Source organism: Peromyscus maniculatus, chromosome 2 (genome assembly GCF_049852395.1).
Source record: "Peromyscus maniculatus bairdii isolate BWxNUB_F1_BW_parent chromosome 2, HU_Pman_BW_mat_3.1, whole genome shotgun sequence".
In the NCBI taxonomy this organism is placed as follows: domain Eukaryota; kingdom Metazoa; phylum Chordata; class Mammalia; order Rodentia; family Cricetidae; genus Peromyscus; species Peromyscus maniculatus.
Window position 1 is genome coordinate 37,206,134 of NC_134853.1, and position 20,999 is coordinate 37,227,132.

Here is a 20,999-nt window from a genome sequence, read left to right on the forward strand (position 1 = left end):
AGGAAATCGTCTTTAAGTGACGACAGACAGAAGCTCTCTTTTGCAATGGGGAGAAGAAGCAAGAACGAACAAAAATCATCAAAACGCTGGTGGGAAGAATCTAAAAAGTAAAAAGGGGACAAAGCTGGCCTGTACCACACAAGTGCTGTGCTTTCACGGTCCAAGTACAAGGCCTCCCCAGGCAGGAGAAAAAACAAGTGCACCTGTGTATCCCTTGGAGCATTCTGTGAAGGTCCTCAGCCAGCACAGTGAGTCCTGCGGGGGAGTAGATGCGGTCCTTGCCCTCGGTGTGCTCCACCAACGCAGGAGAGCGCCGCCCTCTAGCGACCAAAATGGGGGACGCATTTCAGATTGAGCCTCTCGGGAGCTGCGTGGAGGCAGGAGCTGCGAAGGTTGAACGCGGTGGCAGATCCTTTACAAATTACTTGTATGACTGGGAAAACCTTGAGATCCTCTCTTTATGAACTCTCGAACTGTTTGTGATATCCTTCTAGGGCGAGGGAGATAGGTACAAACAATGGGTGAATTTTAAAAGGGATATGTGAGGTAAATTGATAATAGATCCAAAGGAGAGAGATGATGAGTGGTTAAAAACAGCTTTTGAGGCCAGACAGGTTAAGTACTTTCGTCCATTATTCCAGATGATTCTGTCCTAAACACCGTGCCTTCTCTCTGGTGTGTCAATATAATAGCATGTTACCTCCGCTGCCTTTTTACAAGTAGGAAAAAATATGAGATCTTAGAGTAAGATCTAAGCTTCCTGACTAACGACCATCTACAGACCCGGGAAGTGAGGGAGCGGGCTGCTCTGCAAGCCTCAGCCTCACCTTCTGCAGCTAGGTCCCTTCCCGTGGACAAGATGTGCAAGACCCAAGACACAGCGTCCAGGACAGCGTTCTTCTTTGTTCCCTCCACACCAAACTCCTGACACACTGACATCAAACCTCCCCGACACCCCCCTTACTCATCAAACACCCCCAAAAACACTGTGCAGCACGCTGACAACAGCAAGTCCCGAACCTGCAAGTCTGCCCCGTAGCCAAGATTGACCCCTCCTGTGATCTTTGGAGAACATGCTTCCCAGAGCGTGGTTTCTGTTTTTTGAGGTTCCTTTTTGTTGGGGGAGCGGTTGTTTTGTTTTCTGTACCTGTGGTATTGCTTCTGGGACCGGATATCTCACTGATCTAAAGGAGAAAATTTAAGATCCCCAGGAAGGTTCAATTACTGATTTCTGTAACTATTAACTGAGTGCCTACTGTGCACTTGACGCTGATAGACAGCCGGAATGTCGGGGCAGAGGGGTGAAAAATTACGACTTTCGGATAGCTGTGCAGAGGATGTCCCTGCAGTACTCCTGGAGAGGCGGTGGGGAAGGGGCAGGTTCGCCAAACACGAGGGTGTCCAACTTCTCAGAAACCCAAGTCCGTCTGCCCTTTCAAACACCCCCACCCACGGTGCCACAGAAGTGATTCATGCAGGGAAAGCAGTTTCCCCTCCGTGCCCTCTCCAGAGTTCCCAACTGCGCGGTGGGGGGGCCTCCGGCGCCCACTCGCACCCGCCGCCCTCGGGGGCCGCGTGCTGCGGGGACGTCCCCTCCCGCCAGGCGTCGGCGCGGGCTGGCGTAGGGCCTGCGTCAGCGGCAGCCCCGCCGGCGATTGGGGCGCGCGCGCCTCCTTCGGTTTGGGGCTAATTATAAAGTGGCTGTGTCCGCTGCCAGCCTCCGGACCGCGAGGCAAGCGCTCAGAGCCCCGCAGCCCAGCGACACCGAGGACCGCGACGGTGAGGTCGGGATCTGCCCCGCGCCTTGCCCAGCTCCCCGACGCGGCCGCCTCACACTTGCCTTCTTTTCTCTCCCTTGCAGAGTGGCGTCTGGGACCCGCGCCTCCAGGAGCCTGCTCCGTCCGAACAGTGGCAGCGTGAGTGACTTTGCCCCCAAGTCTCCCGTGCCATGGCGACTGTAGCCTGTTCCCTCATTGCATGCGTTCGCCCAACTTTCTCGGGGTTCCTCTTTGGCATGGGGGTCCGGGTTTTAGTCCCCAAGCGCCCGCTCCCGAGCCGAGGTTTCCAGTGTTCGCAACAGAATCTTGCCCTGGGCAACCGACGCCGGGGGAAGACAGCACGCCCTCGGAAGAGCAGGATGCCATCCATCGGGAGGACAGGACACCCCAGGAAGATAGGGTGCCCCCAGGAAAACAGGATGCCCCCGAGGGAGCCCCAGGAAGGCCAGAGCCACTCCGGACCCAGCCTGAGTCACCCGGGAAGGTGTTGGGCTGTGGGCGGAGTCCAGGAAAGAGTGTCTGTGCGGGTCTTGCTCCACGACCTCCCACCCAGCAAGGTTTCCTCCTAGGGAACCTTTCAGAGACGGGACAAGACTACATGTGCGCGTCCTTCTCTCCTACAGCCCATGGCGCGATTCCTGAGACTTTGCACCTGGCTGCTGGCGCTTGGGTCCTGCCTCCTGGCCACAGTGCAGGCAGATTGCAGCCAGGACTGCGCCAAGTGCAGCTACCGCCTAGTACGCCCCGGAGACATCAACTTCTTGGTGAGTTGAATTCTTGGTGAGGGGATGTCCTTGGCCATGCTCATGCAACCAGACTTGCAGACATCTAGCGTCACACGCGCTCGGAAGGTGCACTGTACGAGCCTTTGGTGACCTGGGTGACCCTGACATTTCCAAAACGTTGATCCCGATTCGCTCTCTTTTCCAATGTTTGAACAAGCCTATCTGGGACCCTTAAGGGCTGAAGTATCTCCACACAAACCAATTTTGTTTTGACCCTGGGGATGCGGGAACCCCAACATGTGTTCTCTCAGTACCTCGGATAGCACTTCATCTAGGTTATCAGAAAGAAGTCTTCACCCCAACTTTAGAACCCAAGCCAAGGGCCCTTCAAACAAATGCCCTTCCTGCAAAGAAGGTAATTGTTTTTGTTAAAGAGCGTGCCCACCCCCCACCCCACCCCCCGTTGTTTTTGTTGAGCTTCCTGAGCCTCGAGGCCTTCTTCTCTGGGTTGGAAAAGGATAAGGGGAGAGGTAGGAAGTTGCCCAAAGAGGCCAGAAAGAACTAGTAGTCCCAGAATTCCCCTTTGCCTCGTCTTGACTGCATTTTTATAATAACGGTTAAAATGACAGTTTGATTTGGCTGTGAGAAGAGCACAGGCGAGGCCGTCAACATCCAAGGAGCTGGAATCAGTCCAAAGACAGCCTGCCCCACACAGGAGCTAGGGAAGACAAAATGGCTGTTCCCTTCGTCATCGTCCACAGGCTTTCCAATCACGAGTGGGGGCCCCTGGGTCCGAATCTGTAGATTTGAGATTCCAGAGGCTTCCTTTTTTACTCACTCTCTCAATGATCACTTGCCCTGTCTTTGAAATTTCTTGATAGTTCAAAAGAGAGGGTCATGTTAGTTCGAGCTGCCACAGCTCACACTTGAGGCTTTGAGGAAGCTTCACATTTTTGAGATGTTTGAAATGGAGAAGAAACAGGGATTTCCAAAATCCAAACTGATATTTCCAGTTAGATGTCGTTTGCTTCTGAAATGGTTGATCACATGATCTGTTTCAGTTGATGTAGACTAACTTGGTCTCAGAGAGGAGAGCACTGTGTATTTAAACTGTGAGGGAAAAATTATTCCATCTTTAAACAGGAATGCTCTCACTCAGCTTTCTTCCTTCTCCTATAGTCATGTGAGGTTTCCCTAAAGATTGAGCGAGTGTAAATAAGAATTAACCTTGTGAGTAATGGACTTTATACACAGGAGATGAAAACCCTGCGGTGCTGAAGATCTCTGTCAGGCTCCTGAATTCGGGGGCACAGCCACGGGTAATTTTTGAGCAGTCACTGGCATCTTAGCTCTGCCCTCTGCCTGATGAGCACAGCACAAACTTAGGAACGCAGCGTTAAGGTCTCTGCAGCTCTGTAGTGGTGACGTGAATTCTAGAAGAGTTTGTGAGCCAACAATCTGGCCTCAAACAGTAGCAGATTTACTAATTTATATGATTTGAGGACTCAAGTATAACTGACATTTAGCAATACCTAGTCAAGAAAATTTCACTCAGCTGTTCCCTCCACAAGATCAAAAACGATGCTCATCGTCCTTTTCCAAAGCTGAGGAGCATGAACAGGGGGCCTTGGATGACAAGTAGCTGCCCAACAGCAGAGAAACTTCTGGTTTCTCTACTTCTCAACTGCCGCTCATCATTAAGAACATGATGGGGGAGTGTGGAAGGGGTGTTGCTCTTCCTCCGCTTTTCCTCGGTACAGTTTGTCCTAGCTATTGTAGCTGTCTGTCCTTATCTGTGGTGCAGATGATAAGGGGCACATGCAGCATGAAGAGGTTAGGGAAAAGCCTCTATGAACGACAACATCTTTTAGGAAGCCTTTTGAATGAATAATTTGTTTTCTATTGTGGTGTACATTTAATGTTGCTGTTTTCTCATTGACAGAGAATTAGTTAATGCTCAAATGTTGTTAAAATTACAGCTGTTCTGGAATTTTGCTGGAACTCAGAGGCAAAAGGAGGTTGCCTAGCCAAAGATACAGTTAGTCAATAAGTATTTACCAGGTTCCCATGAGATAGTGTAATGGGCACCGAGATGAGAAGATGCCTTGACAGTTGTCTAGATGTTACCATTTAGTGTGCTCTAGACCAGAGCACTCGGTGTGTGATAAGTACCCCTAAAGCTACATCAATGACATTCATTTTTGACCACCAGATCAAGGAAATACATTTTTAGAGTGTAAATCTTATTATGACTTGTATTTCTTAAGCTTTTAGTGATGTTTTGAGTCTTTAATCATGTACTTTCAAGAATAAAATGTGTTATTTTAATTAGCTCCTCTTTAGCTTTTATGTACTCACATATTTAATTTTCTTAGACACAAAACTAAAATAACCATTAAAAGTTGGTTAACTATCTTTCCAGAAGATTTTTGTTGCATAAATAAAAAGCTTTCATTGTGAAAATAATGTGTGTATTTAATATGAACATACCAATTTTTAAATGCCAAGAACAGGACTGGATTTCCTGTCTAAATCAAAGGCTGTAGGCTGGTGTCTGTAAGGTCTTTTCAAAGGTTGTGAAGTCCCCTGAAATGCTTAGGAATATCATAGGATTTTGTAACATTATCTAATATTTATGGTTTTTTTTTATTGAAGGCAAGCAATTGACTAGAAAAAATTGTCTGAAGGAATCATTTAAGATGTGTAGCCTAAAGCTGACTATGGCTTGAGCTGAATTGCTCTATAATAAGAAAGTAATTACATGCTGCTAATTCCTCCTTTATTAAAGAATACGTCTGCATTGGAAAAGACCTGTTTTATACACCAATGGCTTAATCTTAAGAAAATAATATGAGTAATCTGTGCATTGCATCCAGGTAATTAACAGCATTTGGTTCAAAATGATCAAATCTGTTTTAATCAGCCGCGGGGGGGTGGGGGGGAGGAGAAAGGTCAAAGCATCTCATTTTGGCCAATCAAGTAATCCATAACAAATAAGTGTGTTGTAGTGTTTTGAGTGCCTTTCCTTTTAACCTCATTTTGGAATTGCCCCTTTTTTCATTGAAGGTTGAAGTATTTGCGGGGAGACTGAGTAAGATAGTGACAAGGGGCACTCATTAATAAATCTCGTAAGTCTCATTAGTAAGCTTGTCTCTTGTGGAGGGAAATTTTAGGAAATGTCCCTAGTCAGATAAATAGAAATTCCTCCATGGGGTTCAAAAAGTCTCAGACAAAATTGCGTCTTCAGTAGGAAACAATGTGGCGAGACTGGGTTGTGAAGGCAGCCGTTTGAGTCAGAACTGAGGATCCTGGGATGACACAGCATACCCAACAAAATCTCTAACGAGACTTATTACCCACTTGATCCCTTTTTCCAGTGCTCCCTGGTTCGCTGTTCAGTTTGAGAAAAAGCTATAATGAGAGGGTAGAAATAGTCTTTCTCTGTGACAGTGTGTATACTAAAGCAGATAACTATGGTCCATCATTGGCTCAGAAGGGTCTCTTTTGGTCATGCGTCTTCTTGTCTTCCCAGGCTTGCACACTGGAATGTGAAGGACAGCTGCCTTCTCTCAAAATCTGGGAGACCTGCAAGGATCTCCTGCAGGTGTTCAAGCCTGAGTTCCCTTGGGATAGCATCGACATGTTCAAAGACAGCGGCAAACAGGATGAGGGCCACTTGCTGGCCAAGAAGTACGGAGGGTTCATGAAAAGGTATGGGGGGTTCATGAAGAAGATGGATGAGCTTTATCCTGTGGAGCCAGAAGAAGAAGCCAATGGAGGGGAGATCCTTGCCAAGAGGTATGGCGGCTTCATGAAGAAGGATGCAGATGAGGGTGACACCCTGGCCAACTCCTCCGACCTGCTGAAAGAGCTGCTGGGAACAGGAGACAACCGTGCAAGGGAGAGCCAACACCAGGAGAGCACTGACAGGGAGGACGACAGTGTGAGCAAGAGGTACGGGGGCTTCATGAGAGGCCTCAAAAGAAGCCCCCAGCTGGAAGACGAAGCAAAAGAGCTGCAGAAGCGCTACGGGGGCTTCATGAGGAGGGTGGGCCGCCCCGAGTGGTGGATGGACTACCAGAAGAGATACGGGGGCTTCCTGAAGCGCTTCGCTGAGTCTCTGCCCTCCGACGAAGAAGGGGAAAGTTACTCTAAAGAAGTTCCTGAGATAGAAAAAAGATATGGAGGATTTATGCGATTTTAAAGCCCTTTCCCGACAGTGACCCCAGGCACCCACCGGCCCGCTCCACCCCCAGTCAGCAACTGCCCCGTCATGGTGTTTGTTGTCCTGTGCTGCTTGTGCTGTAGCGCCGCCGTGTGGTCCCGATAACAACTACACTGCCTGATGTAGCGCCGCCGTGTGGTCCCGATGATAACTACACTGCCTGAGAGCTGTGATGTCAGGGATCTGTGTTCTTTTGAGTCTTAAAGCTCAGTATTGGCCCAGTGCAGCTATCTCCTTATCATGCCGTAATAGTTTCTGTTACCTCATCCCTCACTTTTGACAAAACGTCAATAAAATGCTTACTTGTATATAAATATAATAAACTCATTACCCCAACTGCACAACGTTTCTGTGAGAAGTGGCTCTCTTTTGTCTGTGGGTGTTCATAGTCAATGCTAGACATAGAGACAGTACCATCAACTGCTATGACAGAATAATCACGGGCCTCTTTCTCCTGACCAAGGATACAAAGCATTTTTTATTTAACTCTTTGTAAGTGAACTCTTAAAAAAGTAAATGCAATGGGACAAAATTAGATGCAAAGACAATTTAACCCTGTGTTACATGTACAGAAAGGGAAGGTCGCAGGTTAGTACTCGGTCTAATTTTGCTCAGAAGTTGAAACAGGAGTGAGATTAAAGCCCTACACCTTTTGTTCCCAGTCAATGTCCTTTATACCCCATGTCCTCATCTCCCATCCAGGACTCCAGCAAGAACAGGAAGAACTCGGGACTATATCTTGTTCAATATGGCACACCCTTTATCATGACCATAGTGGATGCTCTAATAGCTGATGAATGAATGAATGAATGAATGAATGAATGAATGAATGAATGAATGAATGAAGTGGATAAATGAGTTCATTTGGCAACCAGACAATCCAGAAGGGTACTGTGGCTGTTGTGTGATATGAATTCTCAAAACACAAGGGGTTGATGAATATTTCACATTAACAAAGGTGTTTGAGGCATTATTCAGATATCAAAAATAAAACAATTTTTCACTTTTCTAGTTGAAATTACAAGCAGCACTACCCATCCATTCACTTTCCCAGAACCCTCACCCACACTCACCCTGTGCCCTTCAGAAAATCAGGTCAGATTGCAAGACACCAGAGGCTGAGCCCCTGGTCTGCAGTCCACTGGGGTTCCCACACAGCATTCTCTGGTCCAGTCTGTGTGGTCCACGTGAAAAGGCAACCTTAGCGTCCCTGAGAGCCCATCCCAAAGTCTAGCCCTAAGGAGACCTGGGGACTTCCTACTTCTCCTGATCAGCTCAAGGTGTCACAGGTCCCCAGCCTCAAGGATCACTGCCCCAGAGACACTTCTGATCAAGATCCTAACTTTTTCTTCCAGGAAGAGCCCTGAGAACTCTACATTTTGAGTGAGGGCAGTAATGGAAATGAAACACACCAAGAAGTGAGGGGACAGAGCTGCTGGCTCTGGAGAGCTGCGTTAGAAACAAAGTCTGCTCTGGGATATGTTGGATGCAGGTGCCCAGCATCATTTCAGCTAGGGGCTTTGCCTCCCTTGGAGAAGCCAACTTTGTACTGGCAGTTGTTTCCAATGAGATGTTAAACTTAGGTTCTTAAAGCATTGCTCTATGTCTTTTTCTATTTATTACTGACTTTTTCTATTTATTATTTCTATTTATTACTGCCCCATTTAAAACAGCGTATGTACCACGTGTGTTGACACCTGTAACCCTAACCCTCCGGAGGCCGAGACAGGAGCAGCACAGGTTTATTGGCAGCTTGGGCCACATGGCAGATTCCAGGTCAGTCTGAGATAACAGCTACAGCAAGATAAGGTGTGAATCAAAACAAAAACAATGAGTCAAAGAAAACACGGCTTTAGATTCAAAAGACATGGAAGCTAATATTTTGAAAGAAAAAAAATGGTCAATTAATTCCCTCCCCTGGAGCAAAGCATTTGAACCCTTAGAAGCAAGAATCCAACCTACACTATCTGAAGTGAGGGGCACGGCCTTCAGCCTTCCTCACGATACATTATCCTAGGGGAATACAATGTGTATGTCTGCACGCACTGAGATCTGTCTGAGAAACCAGCACAGGGCATGGCTGGACAGGTTATTCTGCAAGCACACCCAGGAAGCCTTTCTTTCCCTTTTGGGGGTACTGTAAAAATGGGACCACCAAAATGCTATTAGTATGAGCAACAGACGGCTGTCTGCCACTCCGTTTCATCACTTGTCTCCGGTGTTGAGGACCACACAGTGTCTGTGATGGAACAGTCTCCTAGACTGGTAGAGAACCAGGAACTCAAAAAGTCCTCCGAAGCTGCTCAGGGGAGGAATTACAGGGCAGAGGGACAGAAAAGAGTGGTGGAAGGAAATGGATTTCTCCTTTTACAGCTAGATTCCAGGGCTCCGAGCCCCGGTGAACTATTCCATGGCGCACCATCCTTGGCCTAGGACTGATGACTCCAGGGTGTTTTGTAGGCCTCCCTCGGCATCCAGATAGTCCCTGTTCCCACCCTCTAGCCTACAGCTTCATCACTAGAATTTACTTTAACTCATAAAGGCCTGGATATTTTCAAGAATGTTCTGTTAAATTCTGAGGAGCTGTTGTCTAGGGCCACCCTGGACACTCCTATCAGTGTAGACACCTGGGCTTGGACTGTACCCTCAGTGTGCGGTCATCAATAAGTACAAAAACAAGAGTTAGGTTTTAAAATGAACCCAAGTCTCGGCTGCCTTAAGGGGACACTGAGAAGTGTAGGTGAAGAGGAGTGAAGATCATATCACCTGCAGAGGGCGCTGCTGCTCCATTCTGATCCTTTACCCGACTGAGGTTTGTTCCCTCATTCTGATTCACCTGCATTTCTACAACCCCACCCTGCAGCCTGGAGGTCCCTTCTGAAAGTTAGTAAGTTTGAGCTCTGAGACCAGCTAGCCTGCATGGAAATTCCAGTCAACTACAGGACACAGGACGGAAGCCATCATCTAGTGATGAAGCTCCTGCCTAATTGTCTGTCTTTGCACCTTCTTTAAGTTTTAAGTGATGCACAGGTCAAAGAAAAGGAAGCCCTTAAGCCCACCGCCTTCCGGCTGACAGGGGTGGTCCTTTTCTCAGCCTTCCATTTCTTCAGGTGGATCTCGGGTTCTCCACCACATGCCATCTCAGCTTTGTTCTTTCAGAGATTTAATGATGTCTGGGCTCAGATTTGGGCTCTTTCCTGAAGGCTGTATCCACACTACAGCTGCTGCACACTGAACCCTCTAAATCCTTGTTCATTTTCTCCATGTTCAGCACACAACTGAATAGCTCAAGTGATCAGCTACTCACATGTCACCACACATACACTACAGAAGGACCGACACCAAGAGTGCACCTCGGTGTAAACTGGACTCTGGGCGATTATGTGCTACCGTTGGCTTCTTGACTTCAAAAAGCAGACCATGCGGCTCGGGTGTGTTGACAAAGAGGGTGTGATGGGCAGGCGCAGGGAGTACAAGGGAGATGTCTGTACTCTCCACTACATTTTGCTCTGAACCTAAAACTGTTCCAACATTTTGTCCAGAAACGAGGGGCACGAGGAGTCTGAGCCTTGTGGTTACATGGGCTTAGAGAAGATGGCAACAGCCCTGTGCTTCCAATATCTGCATTTGCCATTTTCCCTGAAATTTATGCAGCACCCACCCAACTCAATTTATTCATTCACTGACTAAGTGAATGAAGCCCATTGCACAGTTAACTGGTGAAAGAAGGGATATGTAATACCTCATGCAACATTCATGCTTTGGCCCCATCACTCGTGGCCTCTGGAGAGGCCATGCATTGTGGTGGAAGTAGGTAGGGAGGAAAACTTTCCAGTCAGGAAGCAGCAAGAGAGAGACCAGAGTCCTCCACTCCACATTGATGACCTGATTCCAATGATGTAAGGACCTCCTACTGATCCTACCGCCTCCCAGGAGAGCCCAAGGCCAAGCCCTTAGCACAAGAACCACCAAGGGACAAACAACCAACATCCAATTTAAGTCACATGCCCATGAGTGGAAAATACTATCCCCGCAGCAAGCTAAAATTCCAACCACTTCTCCAAACTCTTCTGAAGGCCCCCACTGAGGTCTAGCTCCTCATTTCTCACCCAGACTTCAAACCCAAAGATTAATCCATCTATTTTAAACTTCATATTAATTGAATCCATTAGTGACCCAAATTGTATTAATGAGGTTCATTCATGAACCTGCACAAGAGCTGTGGTGTGTCATCTCTATTGCCACATGTGAGTGCCCCACAGTGTGACAACACTTCAGTTCAACTTCCTTGTTGACTTGGTGCATAACTTTCAAAGTTTGACAACTGTAAATAGTACTTCCATAAATACCCTTGCCCATGTCTCTTCTCACACATTTCTCTTCAGTATATAAAACAGCAGCAGATTTTCCTGATCATAAACTATGTATATATGCAAACAGTGTTCATAGAGTTAAGGATTGTGTGTGTTTGTGTGTGTGTTTCAATATAGTCTCCTGCCATACTGATACAGCACACTTACACTTTTACTCTTAGTCTTTCAGCATTTCAGCCATTCTGCTTTAAATTATACTTTCCTAGCTACAAATGAGATCAAGTTGTAGATGAAATTCTAAAGGTCTTATTAAATAAGAAACACAGAGCCAAATACAGAGTTAAAAGCCCAAAAGATCAGAGCACTAGCAAAGAGCCAAGACCACCTTATCTTACCACCTGGCCACTGTAGCTTCCCCAGAGAGAGAGAGAGAGAGAGAGAGAGAGAGAGAGAGAGAGAGAGACCTTCTTCCTGTGTGACTTGTGTTTTATTGCTTTCCTGTTCTGCCTTCTCATTGGCTCTAAGCCTCGCCACATGACTTCCTTGTCACTGCCTGTCTATACAGACATCCAGGTCTCTATGGTTGTTACTGAGATTAGTGTCCTTGAACACACAGAGATTCTGCCTGCCATGTAATCCGATTAAGGGTGTGTGCCACCACCACCTGACTTCTGCTTAATGGCTCGCTTTTACCTCTGATCTCCAGGCAACTTTATTTATTAACATACAAATAAAATCACATTTCAGCACAAATAAAATATCACCATATCAGGTCATTTTATATTACCAACCATTTGGATGTTCAGTTATTCTGCTATTCAAGTATATTTTTCTGGATGCACTTCTGGCTATTTTCTGACTTATTGTAGCCTAGATTGTGCTATTTTGACCAGGCTGGCCTCAAACTCACAGAAACACATCTACTTCTGTTTCCAGAGTGCTATGATTAAAGGTATGCACCATTGTGCCTGGCCCAAAATTTTTTGGTTTGTTTGTTTGTTTGTTTGTTTGTTTGTTTCTTAAAAAACACCCTATAATTATTTTTCATCCATTTGATTCCATCCATTGCTGTGACTGTGGCCACATGCATTCACCTCATTGAGTGCCCTCCTGGTTCTCCTTCCAATGCCATCTGTTTTATACACCTGAGTGGGGTGTTTGTATAACACAGCCCTCTCCAAATTGAGTGACTTTTGGGTCCTTAGGATGAGGAGACCTGAGAAGATCCTCCCAAAACACTCCTAGCAAGATGAGGGAGTACAGACCAGTCTGGTGTTTGCTGGCTCCACAGGCTTTGAAGGCAGAGTCGCTTCTAAGAACCATTTCCTGGGCCTGAATTGGAGCACCATTTCCCTCATCGGTAGGCTCCAGCCTGTTGCCTCACCCTGTAGGGTGAAGATTCTCATTTAGCTCTTCCCTGGTGATTCCGGAAGTTGGGGGCTGCCTTGACTTACAATCTAGAAAGGAAACTGGAAGGGAGTTGTAAACACACTGAAAGAGCCCACTTTCCAGACATGAGGATTCCATGACTCAAGAGGGCCAAATATCTGGGGACACACTCCATACAGAGTAAGTCTCACATGAGCAAGGCCCTAGGCTCCATCCACACTGCCGAGTGAGAGAACAGTGGGCAGCTGAGAAGGAAGACCTCCAGTTTGAAGTCAGTGAGGCGGAAGGAGCCGCTGTTGTTGCTAAGCAATGGCCTGCAGGGGATTAGGGAAAGTTGGTGTTAGCAACAGAAATTGTATTCGAGTATTTTTTTTTTCCTTTTTACTACCCACATCATTCATCAGATAACTATGGAGGATGTAATGTAACCAGGAGATGGAAGCGAAATGAAAGACCATTCAAGCCTGCTTGTTTACAACTTACCTTCGGCATGCATGAGACAATGGCACACAGATACAGCTGCTGCAGAACCCTAAGTGCTGAGCTTGCTCTTCAGAGGCGTCTTCCTCTCAGTGTAGATCAGTGTCAAAAGCCACACTCCTCTTTCATCTCCTCTGCCTTCCACAGCAGCAACTGCCCCAACAGTTCAGCATTTGAATATATTTAATCAGGTAAATAAAGTACAAACGTGTGTGCATGGATATGTGCAGTCTTATCTTGTTCCTGAGATGAATAAAATAATTATGTACATACTGTGCTGTCGCTTTCTCACTTAGGGCTAGCAATACTTCTCCATCAGGAAAGAAGACAGATCCAGTGCTAACCATTGCCTCAGTATTGTGTAGCGCGTACTATTCCTCTTAACAACTTTGCCAGTGAACAATCCATATTATAAACAATATTTCAATAAATATTCTTATGCATGACCAGTTGTTCCCAACATTTGACATTATGACATGTTGTCATCTACAAATTTCATGCTCAAGAGCCACACAATTAAGTCACTAAAGAAAGAAAGAAAGAAAAATCACAGAAGAATCGCATGTTTTTTTTTTCTTTCTCTTATTTAAAATAGTTTTTTTTTTTCATGTGGTATGTTCTGATTATGGTTTCTCTGCCCCTAGCTCCTCAGAGATTCCCACCACCTTCCCTCCCACTTGGATCCACACCTTTTCCTTCTCTCGTTAGAAAACAAACAGAAATCTCATAATGTTTCACGTTTATGATTTTGTGTTGGGCCACATTCATAGCTGTCCTTAGCTACATATTCGTTGGCACACCTGTGGATTGTGTGTGTGTGTGAGTGTGTGTGTGTGTGTGTGTGTGTGTGTGTGTGTGTGTGTGTGTATTAGTCATGACAAAATTCTACAGAATTAACTCCTGAGAGAAGAATTGCTAAATCAAAGAAAATGCATTGTTTAGTACTTGTTATGTAGAATATTCAAATTATCACACATAGCTTCTAAAAATTCCCTACTGATTCACATTCCCAGTTGCAGTATTGTGCCCTGTCCTCATCCTCCCACAGTATTAGGTAATTCTGTTCAAGGGTACCAGTGAGGGGAAAATTTCTAAAACCACTAAGTCAAAGCATTTCATTTCCTATCAGTCAAGCAAACTGACTATGCTAGCAAAGGCATTTCTGACTTAACTTCCAGAGACTGACTCGCAGCCTCCACGTGCGACCTTCCCTGTGGGCACTGCAGCGTAGTGAGGGGTCATGTATCACAGCTCCCACAGGAAAAGGTCTTCATTTGATAATGTGTTATTGTTGCTTTGCCATCATAGTGCTGCTTCATTTTGTGCTGGTTTCCAATGTGAAAGATCAATTTGTTGATTTGTGCAAATAGACTCTGCTTGTTATGGGTATTCAACAAGTTTCAGTTCGAGCTGATGTTACCACCCAGATTCATAGCAAAGATATGTAAACTGTTTTGATTTAAAAGACGTCTTTATGCACAGAAAGAATGAGGTGTGAATGACAAGTTACAGCACACAAACGTGAGGAGTGTCTGGTAGAGCCACACCTCCTTCCCTTCTTTGTGACAACTGAGGCCATTTAGTAAGTCTCTCTTATTTTTGGAAAAGGATAAAAAATGTCAAGGCTGCTCATCAGAGCTTATCAATAGTGGGTATCTGGGTAATGGGATCAATGCTGGGCATCTTGGTGGTGGAAGCAGCAGGTAGAGCTAAAGATGCCGGTTCTGCCAGGCATGCTCACCCTCTTATGTTCACCCTCCTACTGGTGTGCTGTATGCACCCTGGGATGACTAGAAATGGGACTGAAAACATTATAAGGTGGATATTTTGTGATTTTTTAATTGCATTTTGTAGTTCCCAAGTGTGACCTCTACAGATGACAACACCGGGTTGCAATGTAGAAAGGTTGGACACGATGTAGGCCAAGCCACCTACAGTTCTGGCCCTAGATTTGCAATAGAAACAACAGCATTTTGGGTAAAGGCTGTTTCTGAGCCACAACTGTGAAACTATTGAAGGAGTAATGGGAGGGAAAGCAAATACTGCTTCATATGAGCAGCACTGTGGAATGCTGAGGTGCAGAAGAGCAGACACTGAGACAGAGAGGCAAAAACATGGCAATGGTTTGACTCCTGGTCAGAGGCAAATACAAAGTAATATGATTTTCAAAGACGGAAAGACAGGAATCCTTCTGCTTAAAGAGAGAATGAGAAATTATGAACTATGCTAGCCTCTTGGAGCATAACTAATGGCATGTGTGTATAATTAATGTATGACTCCTATTTCATGCCCTATGTTACCCACCAGATCCTGGCATGCACTTTACTTATTCATCGTGAGGCTTACAAAAAAAAAAAAAAAAAAAAAAAAAAAAAAAAAAAACCTATGTGGGGCAAGGTGCGGCCAGGAACATACTCCACTGCAATGCTCCATGGCTTATCTTCCAGCCTGCAGCCTCCCTCCAGCACTAGGGGAGCTTTTCTGTAAATAATTTCATTTTCAAATGTGCAAAGAAGTTTTAGCGATAAATGAGGGGCACTGACATTGGAGAAACTGATTAAACAGGATTTTATCTATTTATTATTATTGTACACGTGGTGCCTTGTGGAGGGCAAAGGACAAGTTTGTGGGTTCTGTTCCCTCCATGGATTAAACTCGGTCATCAGGCTTGTGCAGCACATACCTTACCCACTGAACCATACCGCCAGCCTCCAAAACAAAACAAATTTTAGCCACGTATAGTTCAAGATTTTATCCGTTCATAACAAGTTGATGATAAGGCAATTTAAAATAAAACACAAAGGGAAAGCATGGCAAGTGCCCATAGACCAGTAAATGGGAAACAAAATGGAGTCTATCTGAAGATGTAAAATAATTCATCAATGAGAGGAATGAATGCTGGTGCATGGTGCAACAGGAAGGAGCCTTCAACGCGCTCTGCCACATGGAAACGAGGCACAAAAGCCATGTGAGTTATGACTCCGTTTCTTTAAAACATCCACTTTCTTCCTTATTGCTCAACAAATCACCTCTTCACTACAGTGGGTAAATCCATAAATGACAAAAACAGATTAGTATTTGCTGAAGTTGGTAGAACAAAAAATGGAGAGTGATCACTAACGGTGATGCTACTTTTGTGAGGGTGATCACCAACGTGACACAGCATTTGGAGAGATGATCACAGTGGCTGCACAACTTGGAGAATATACTACATTTTAAAAGAATGAATGGTATGGTATGCCAACAATATCTTTAAAATGCTTTTATTTAAAAAATATCTTCTGAAAAGTATCCGGTACTGAAGACAGAATTAATGCAAAGATAACAAACATAAAAATGTTCCCCAGCTTCTTACATGAATAAATCCACATCTGAACTTACACCATCAGTGAACAGAAAATCTGAAAACTGTCACTTGTAAGAGATAAGTTGTCTATACAAAGATAAAAGATGGGTGGACTTCACGATCAGCACCAGATGTAATGTGAAAGAAGACTGGAAACTGCCTTTTAAGGGAAAGGGCACGGGATAAGTGAAGGAGGGCGGCCAGTCAAAACAAGTCAAGACAGCCACATAAACCAGTACTTGACAGTCTAGAATGGACACATTGTGAGCAACACAAATATTAAGAAAATAAACCCTTTTTGGAAGACATAGTAAAGTAATAATTCAGCACAAAAATTGTGACTAGGGAAGAAAAGGGATGAGAGGAAAGAAAGAAGATAAATCAGAAGCAAGAAAACAAACAACAAAAAATTACAATCAGCCTAAGACTCTAGAATATAACTATCCTGTTCCAGAAGCATCAATATAAATGTGCACTGACTGTTCTAAAAATTATTCATATTTTAAATAAAAATCCTATATGAAAATAATAAGGGAAACAGGCAATTTGTGGGTGCTAGAGGCAAGGCTGTTTTTAAGAGCCAGGAGGGTGAGAAACTAGGTTTTCTTTATGAGGCTACTGAAAATTGAAGCTGCTTTATTGGAGTGGGACTGTCAAATGATAACTTGCATGATGAATATTTTGATGAGTTTTTAGTGCATTCAACTGTGTAAATATAATCACAACCAGACTAATGAACTTAACCGTATGTAGTTTTCTAGCAACACTTTGCAATGCAGCCTTTCTTTCCCGACCTTGCCTTCCCACACCCACTGTTTCATCCATAATGCTGCAAGTATCAATCATTCGTCCATTTGAATGGGTACACCACAATTTGTTTCTCCACTCAGCTTTTGGATAATTTATTTGTTTCCAGGTTGGAGCTCTTACAAGAAAGTGCACATGGACACTTGTGTGCAGGTCATTATAGAGATGTGCTTTCATGTCTCAAGGCAACGCCAAGCAGAAGAATCGTGAGGTGTGGAAAGTATTCAACTCTCCTGCCAGCCCTTCCACATGCTCACTGTTTTGCACATTTAGTTCCGGTGCCTCTTTTTGTATGTTTTTGTATGGACAATGTCATCTGTGAACAGGTCATCTGGATTCTCCTTTCAAATCTGTGTGCACATTATTTCATTTCCTTGCTTTAGTGCACTGGTTGCACTCTATACAGGTGATGACAGTAATAGGTGAAGAGAAGTGATGTGAGGACACAGCCTTGTGTGACTTCAGACCTCAGCACAAATTACTCTGATAGCAATGTTTTCCAAAGTTACACTTAACGTGTTGAAAACATTTCCTTCTATTTTTCATTTGCCATACATTTTAAGAAGGAGGAATGCTGCATTTTATTGACATGCTCACTGTGTATACTGAAAGTTTAGTATGGACTTTTCCTTTAGCCTGTTGATGTGGTAAGTTACATGTATTTATTTGTTTGTTTATTAGTGTCTTTGCACATATGCACATCAGTTTGTGTGCCTGTGAGCACATGCATGCCATGCCACGTACGTGGAACTCAGATAACTCAGATGGTCATTTATCTCCTTCCACATGGGTTCTGGGGGTTGAAATCATATAGTTGGACTTGTGCAGCAAGTACTTTTATCCACTGAGCCATCTCACAGGCCCTTATGTTGCTTCTTGTTAAACTAGTTTTTCATTACTTGAATAAAATAAAAAAGTAAAACCCATGATGCATGATGAATTCTGAGAGTGGATATGAGCCTCTAGCTATGATTGAATTTGCCCATTCTCCTTTCAGTGTAACTGAGCTTTGCATCATTTGTGTCAGTAAGCATCTGTAGTGGCTGTAACTTCTTGATTAATCGGCAATTTTATTATTGTGAGCTGATCCTCACTGTTGCTTGTTCAGGCACCAACTCTGTCTCATGTTAATATGGCGATTCTCGCTTCTAAACTGACGGTCAGGGTAACCTGTCTCGTTCCACCTTTTTTGCCCCTGTGTCATTTCATCTGAGTTGTGTTCATTTAAAGTGAGATTTTCATACATATAACATGCAGCAGGGCTTTGTGTTTCTTTCTCCAACATGATGGTCCCTGACTTTTTAAATTGAGAAGTCTAGATCTTCAGAGTTTAGATAGCTATGTATACAGAAGAATTTGTGTTTTCCTGTTTCGAGTTGCAATGTGATTGTCTCAATTTACTTTGTTCTCTGCCTTTGAGATAACTGAGTATTTTTAATTGTTCTTTTATTTCTTTTACTAGATTATTAGTAAATCTGTTTCCTTTTTCTGACTTTTCTTAAGCTTCTCGCAATATAGCTTCAAGCAACATTGCATTACTTTATGTATAATGCACACACCCTCATTGCCTTTCTGTTGTTACACATTTTGCTTTTACAGATGATATAAACCCTATAATATATTGCCATTTTTTCTACCTTAAACAATCGATCATCTTTTAATGAACGTTAAAAATGCTCGTCTTCTATTCCAAATTGTTTTTGTTGTTGTTTGTTTGTTTGAGACACCCAGCGTGTGACACTTTACTATGGCAGCTAAAACCAAACATCATCAACAATATATCAATGCAATTTTCATTTCAAAAATCTATGGATATTTACTCAAGAAGGTCGCAGCAGTTTATAAAACTGGAGAACTTACAAGTTCTTACAAGTGACAGCCATATGCAATTTGTGATCTTAACATCCTGGTGTCTTTATCACAAGATATTAGTCAAATACATATTCTGCTGTCTTTGGTACCCAATGGAAACCAACATTCTATTCATACATTAGAATCATATTGAAGCTGCAGACTAATCTATATAGAATAAACAATATTAGAACATGGATATTCCCACAAATGAAAGTATCTTTACATTTAGGCTCATGATAATGTCTTATAATGTTTTACAAACACCTCAATAAAGATTTTTATAATGTTTGTGCTTAGGTAGCTATTGCTTTGCTGAATTATCTGTTGTTAAATTTCTTGTTTATCCCTTATGCTTATAAAGTCAAGCTAATTTTTCTACTTGATTGTAGCCAGCAAAATTGTGTCTTTTCTTAAACATAAAAAAGTTCAAATTGAGTTACCCTATAACAAAGCAACAATGTCTTTAATAGATATCAGAGACTAACAAATAAGCCCAGTGCCATGAATGGTTTACCTCTTTTGGAGTTATCAGACAATAAGGTCTTATAGATCTCCAAACATTACAGGCTATTACCAATGCTTTTGTTTGATCTTTTTGCTGACTAGATGACATATTTAAGTCATAAAAAGGACACAGAGAAATCAAGCTGGTACTCACCTAGAAGCTTTATACCTAGCTTTCATATTGTTGGAAGGTATTATAGATGTTACCAGAATAGAAAAGTAATCATCAAGCATACTCATCTGTAAATCCTGAAAGCTTCAATAATGATCAGCCTGGCAAGGCATGCCCATGGGTGTAATAGTGGCACAAACATCATGGGAGTAACCAACCAGTTCATGCCTGGATTTAAGGCCTTGTTTGCAAAATGAAACCTATATTATTGGGCCAAGAATTTATGGCTAGACAGACAATAGGCCATTAGGAAAGAAGCTACTACTATTACTCTGTCAAATGGACATAACACCAAACCAATTCCTAATGACTTATCTTCATACTCATACAGAAATGCAGCTGTCAATCCTCCTCCAACAAACAGTAGATGGTGGTTAACACAATGTCACACAACTGGCCAGGGTACAGCAAATAAGAGACTTAAGAATCCTCAGTCCTAAATGGAAGACATATGCCACATTCCTCCTTCCAAGGCTCAGGTGTCACTGTGGAACAGGGGGCAAAAAGAATGTAAGAGTCAGAGGCAGCAGATGACGACAAGGACATGGTGTCTTCTGGACACAATAGGACAGCTGTATGTATGAACTCAGAGTGGTTGCTACAGCATACACAAAACAAGGGCAAGACCAAGACAGACCAAATCTCATAATAAAGATGTGAGCCGAACATGAAATCCCACCCTAGATGTGGAGATACTCCTGATTGTTAGCTTCTGGGAGAGGGAGAGACAAATATGTATTTTTGAAATCATGATCTCAAAGTATAAATAAAAAATGACTTATACAGGCTAAATATTATAAAAACATCTATAAGAATAAAGAAAGCACTTACTAATAAAAAATTTCAATATTTCTTTGTTAATATGCAACAGAGCAAAGATATACACTGTTATCAGTTCTATATAAAAGTGTGCAAACACTTAATGAAATAAGACGACACCAATAACATAAAAATGGAAAAGGAATAAATTAATTCTGCCATATCAATAGATGCTATGATTGCTGATGTGGACTAATTTCTTTTTTAATAAGTATTTTTATTTTATAATTAATTTAATTTTACATATCAGCCATGAATTCCCCTGTCCTCCCTCCTCCCACCCACCCCCAGCCTTCTCCCCAGCCCACCCCCAATTCCCACTTATTCCAAGGCAAGGTCTCCCCTGGGGATTCAGCCCAGCCTGGTAGATTCAGTTGAGACAGGTCCAGTACCCTCCTCCCTGCACCAAGGCTGAGCAAAGTGTCTCACCATGGGACCTAGGTTTCAAAAGGCCAGCTCATGCACCAAGGACAGGTCCCAGTCCCACTTCCTGGGGCCCTCCTAAACAGTTCAAGCTCATCAACTGTCTCACTTATCCAGAGGGCCTGATCCAGTTGGGGGCTCCTCAGCTATTGGTTCACAGTTCA

At 43.7% G+C, this 20,999-nt stretch overlaps 1 protein-coding gene across 1 annotated transcript; it reads left to right on the forward strand.

Annotated features, from left to right (window-relative positions):
- The first annotated feature begins 1,638 nt into the window (after positions 1-1,638).
- On the forward strand, positions 1,639-7,072 carry Penk (proenkephalin). The gene is made up of 4 exons (XM_006992650.4): positions 1,639-1,779; positions 1,862-1,916; positions 2,402-2,542; positions 6,036-7,072. The coding sequence occupies exons 3-4, from the start codon at positions 2,405-2,407 to the stop codon at positions 6,705-6,707; spliced, it is 810 nt and encodes a 269-aa protein (XP_006992712.1). The 5' UTR covers positions 1,639-1,779; positions 1,862-1,916; positions 2,402-2,404; the 3' UTR covers positions 6,708-7,072.
- Positions 7,073-20,999: the final 13,927 nt, after the last annotated feature.

Excerpts from the sequence above, each read along its gene's own strand:
- Penk (XM_006992650.4), top strand. The coding sequence starts at position 2,405 with ATGGCGCGATTCCTGAGACTTTGCACCTGGCTGCTGGCGCTTGGGTCC. Across the intron at positions 2,543-6,035 it reads CCGGAGACATCAACTTCTTG|GCTTGCACACTGGAATGTGA; the intron begins GTGAGTTGAATT and ends TTGTCTTCCCAG.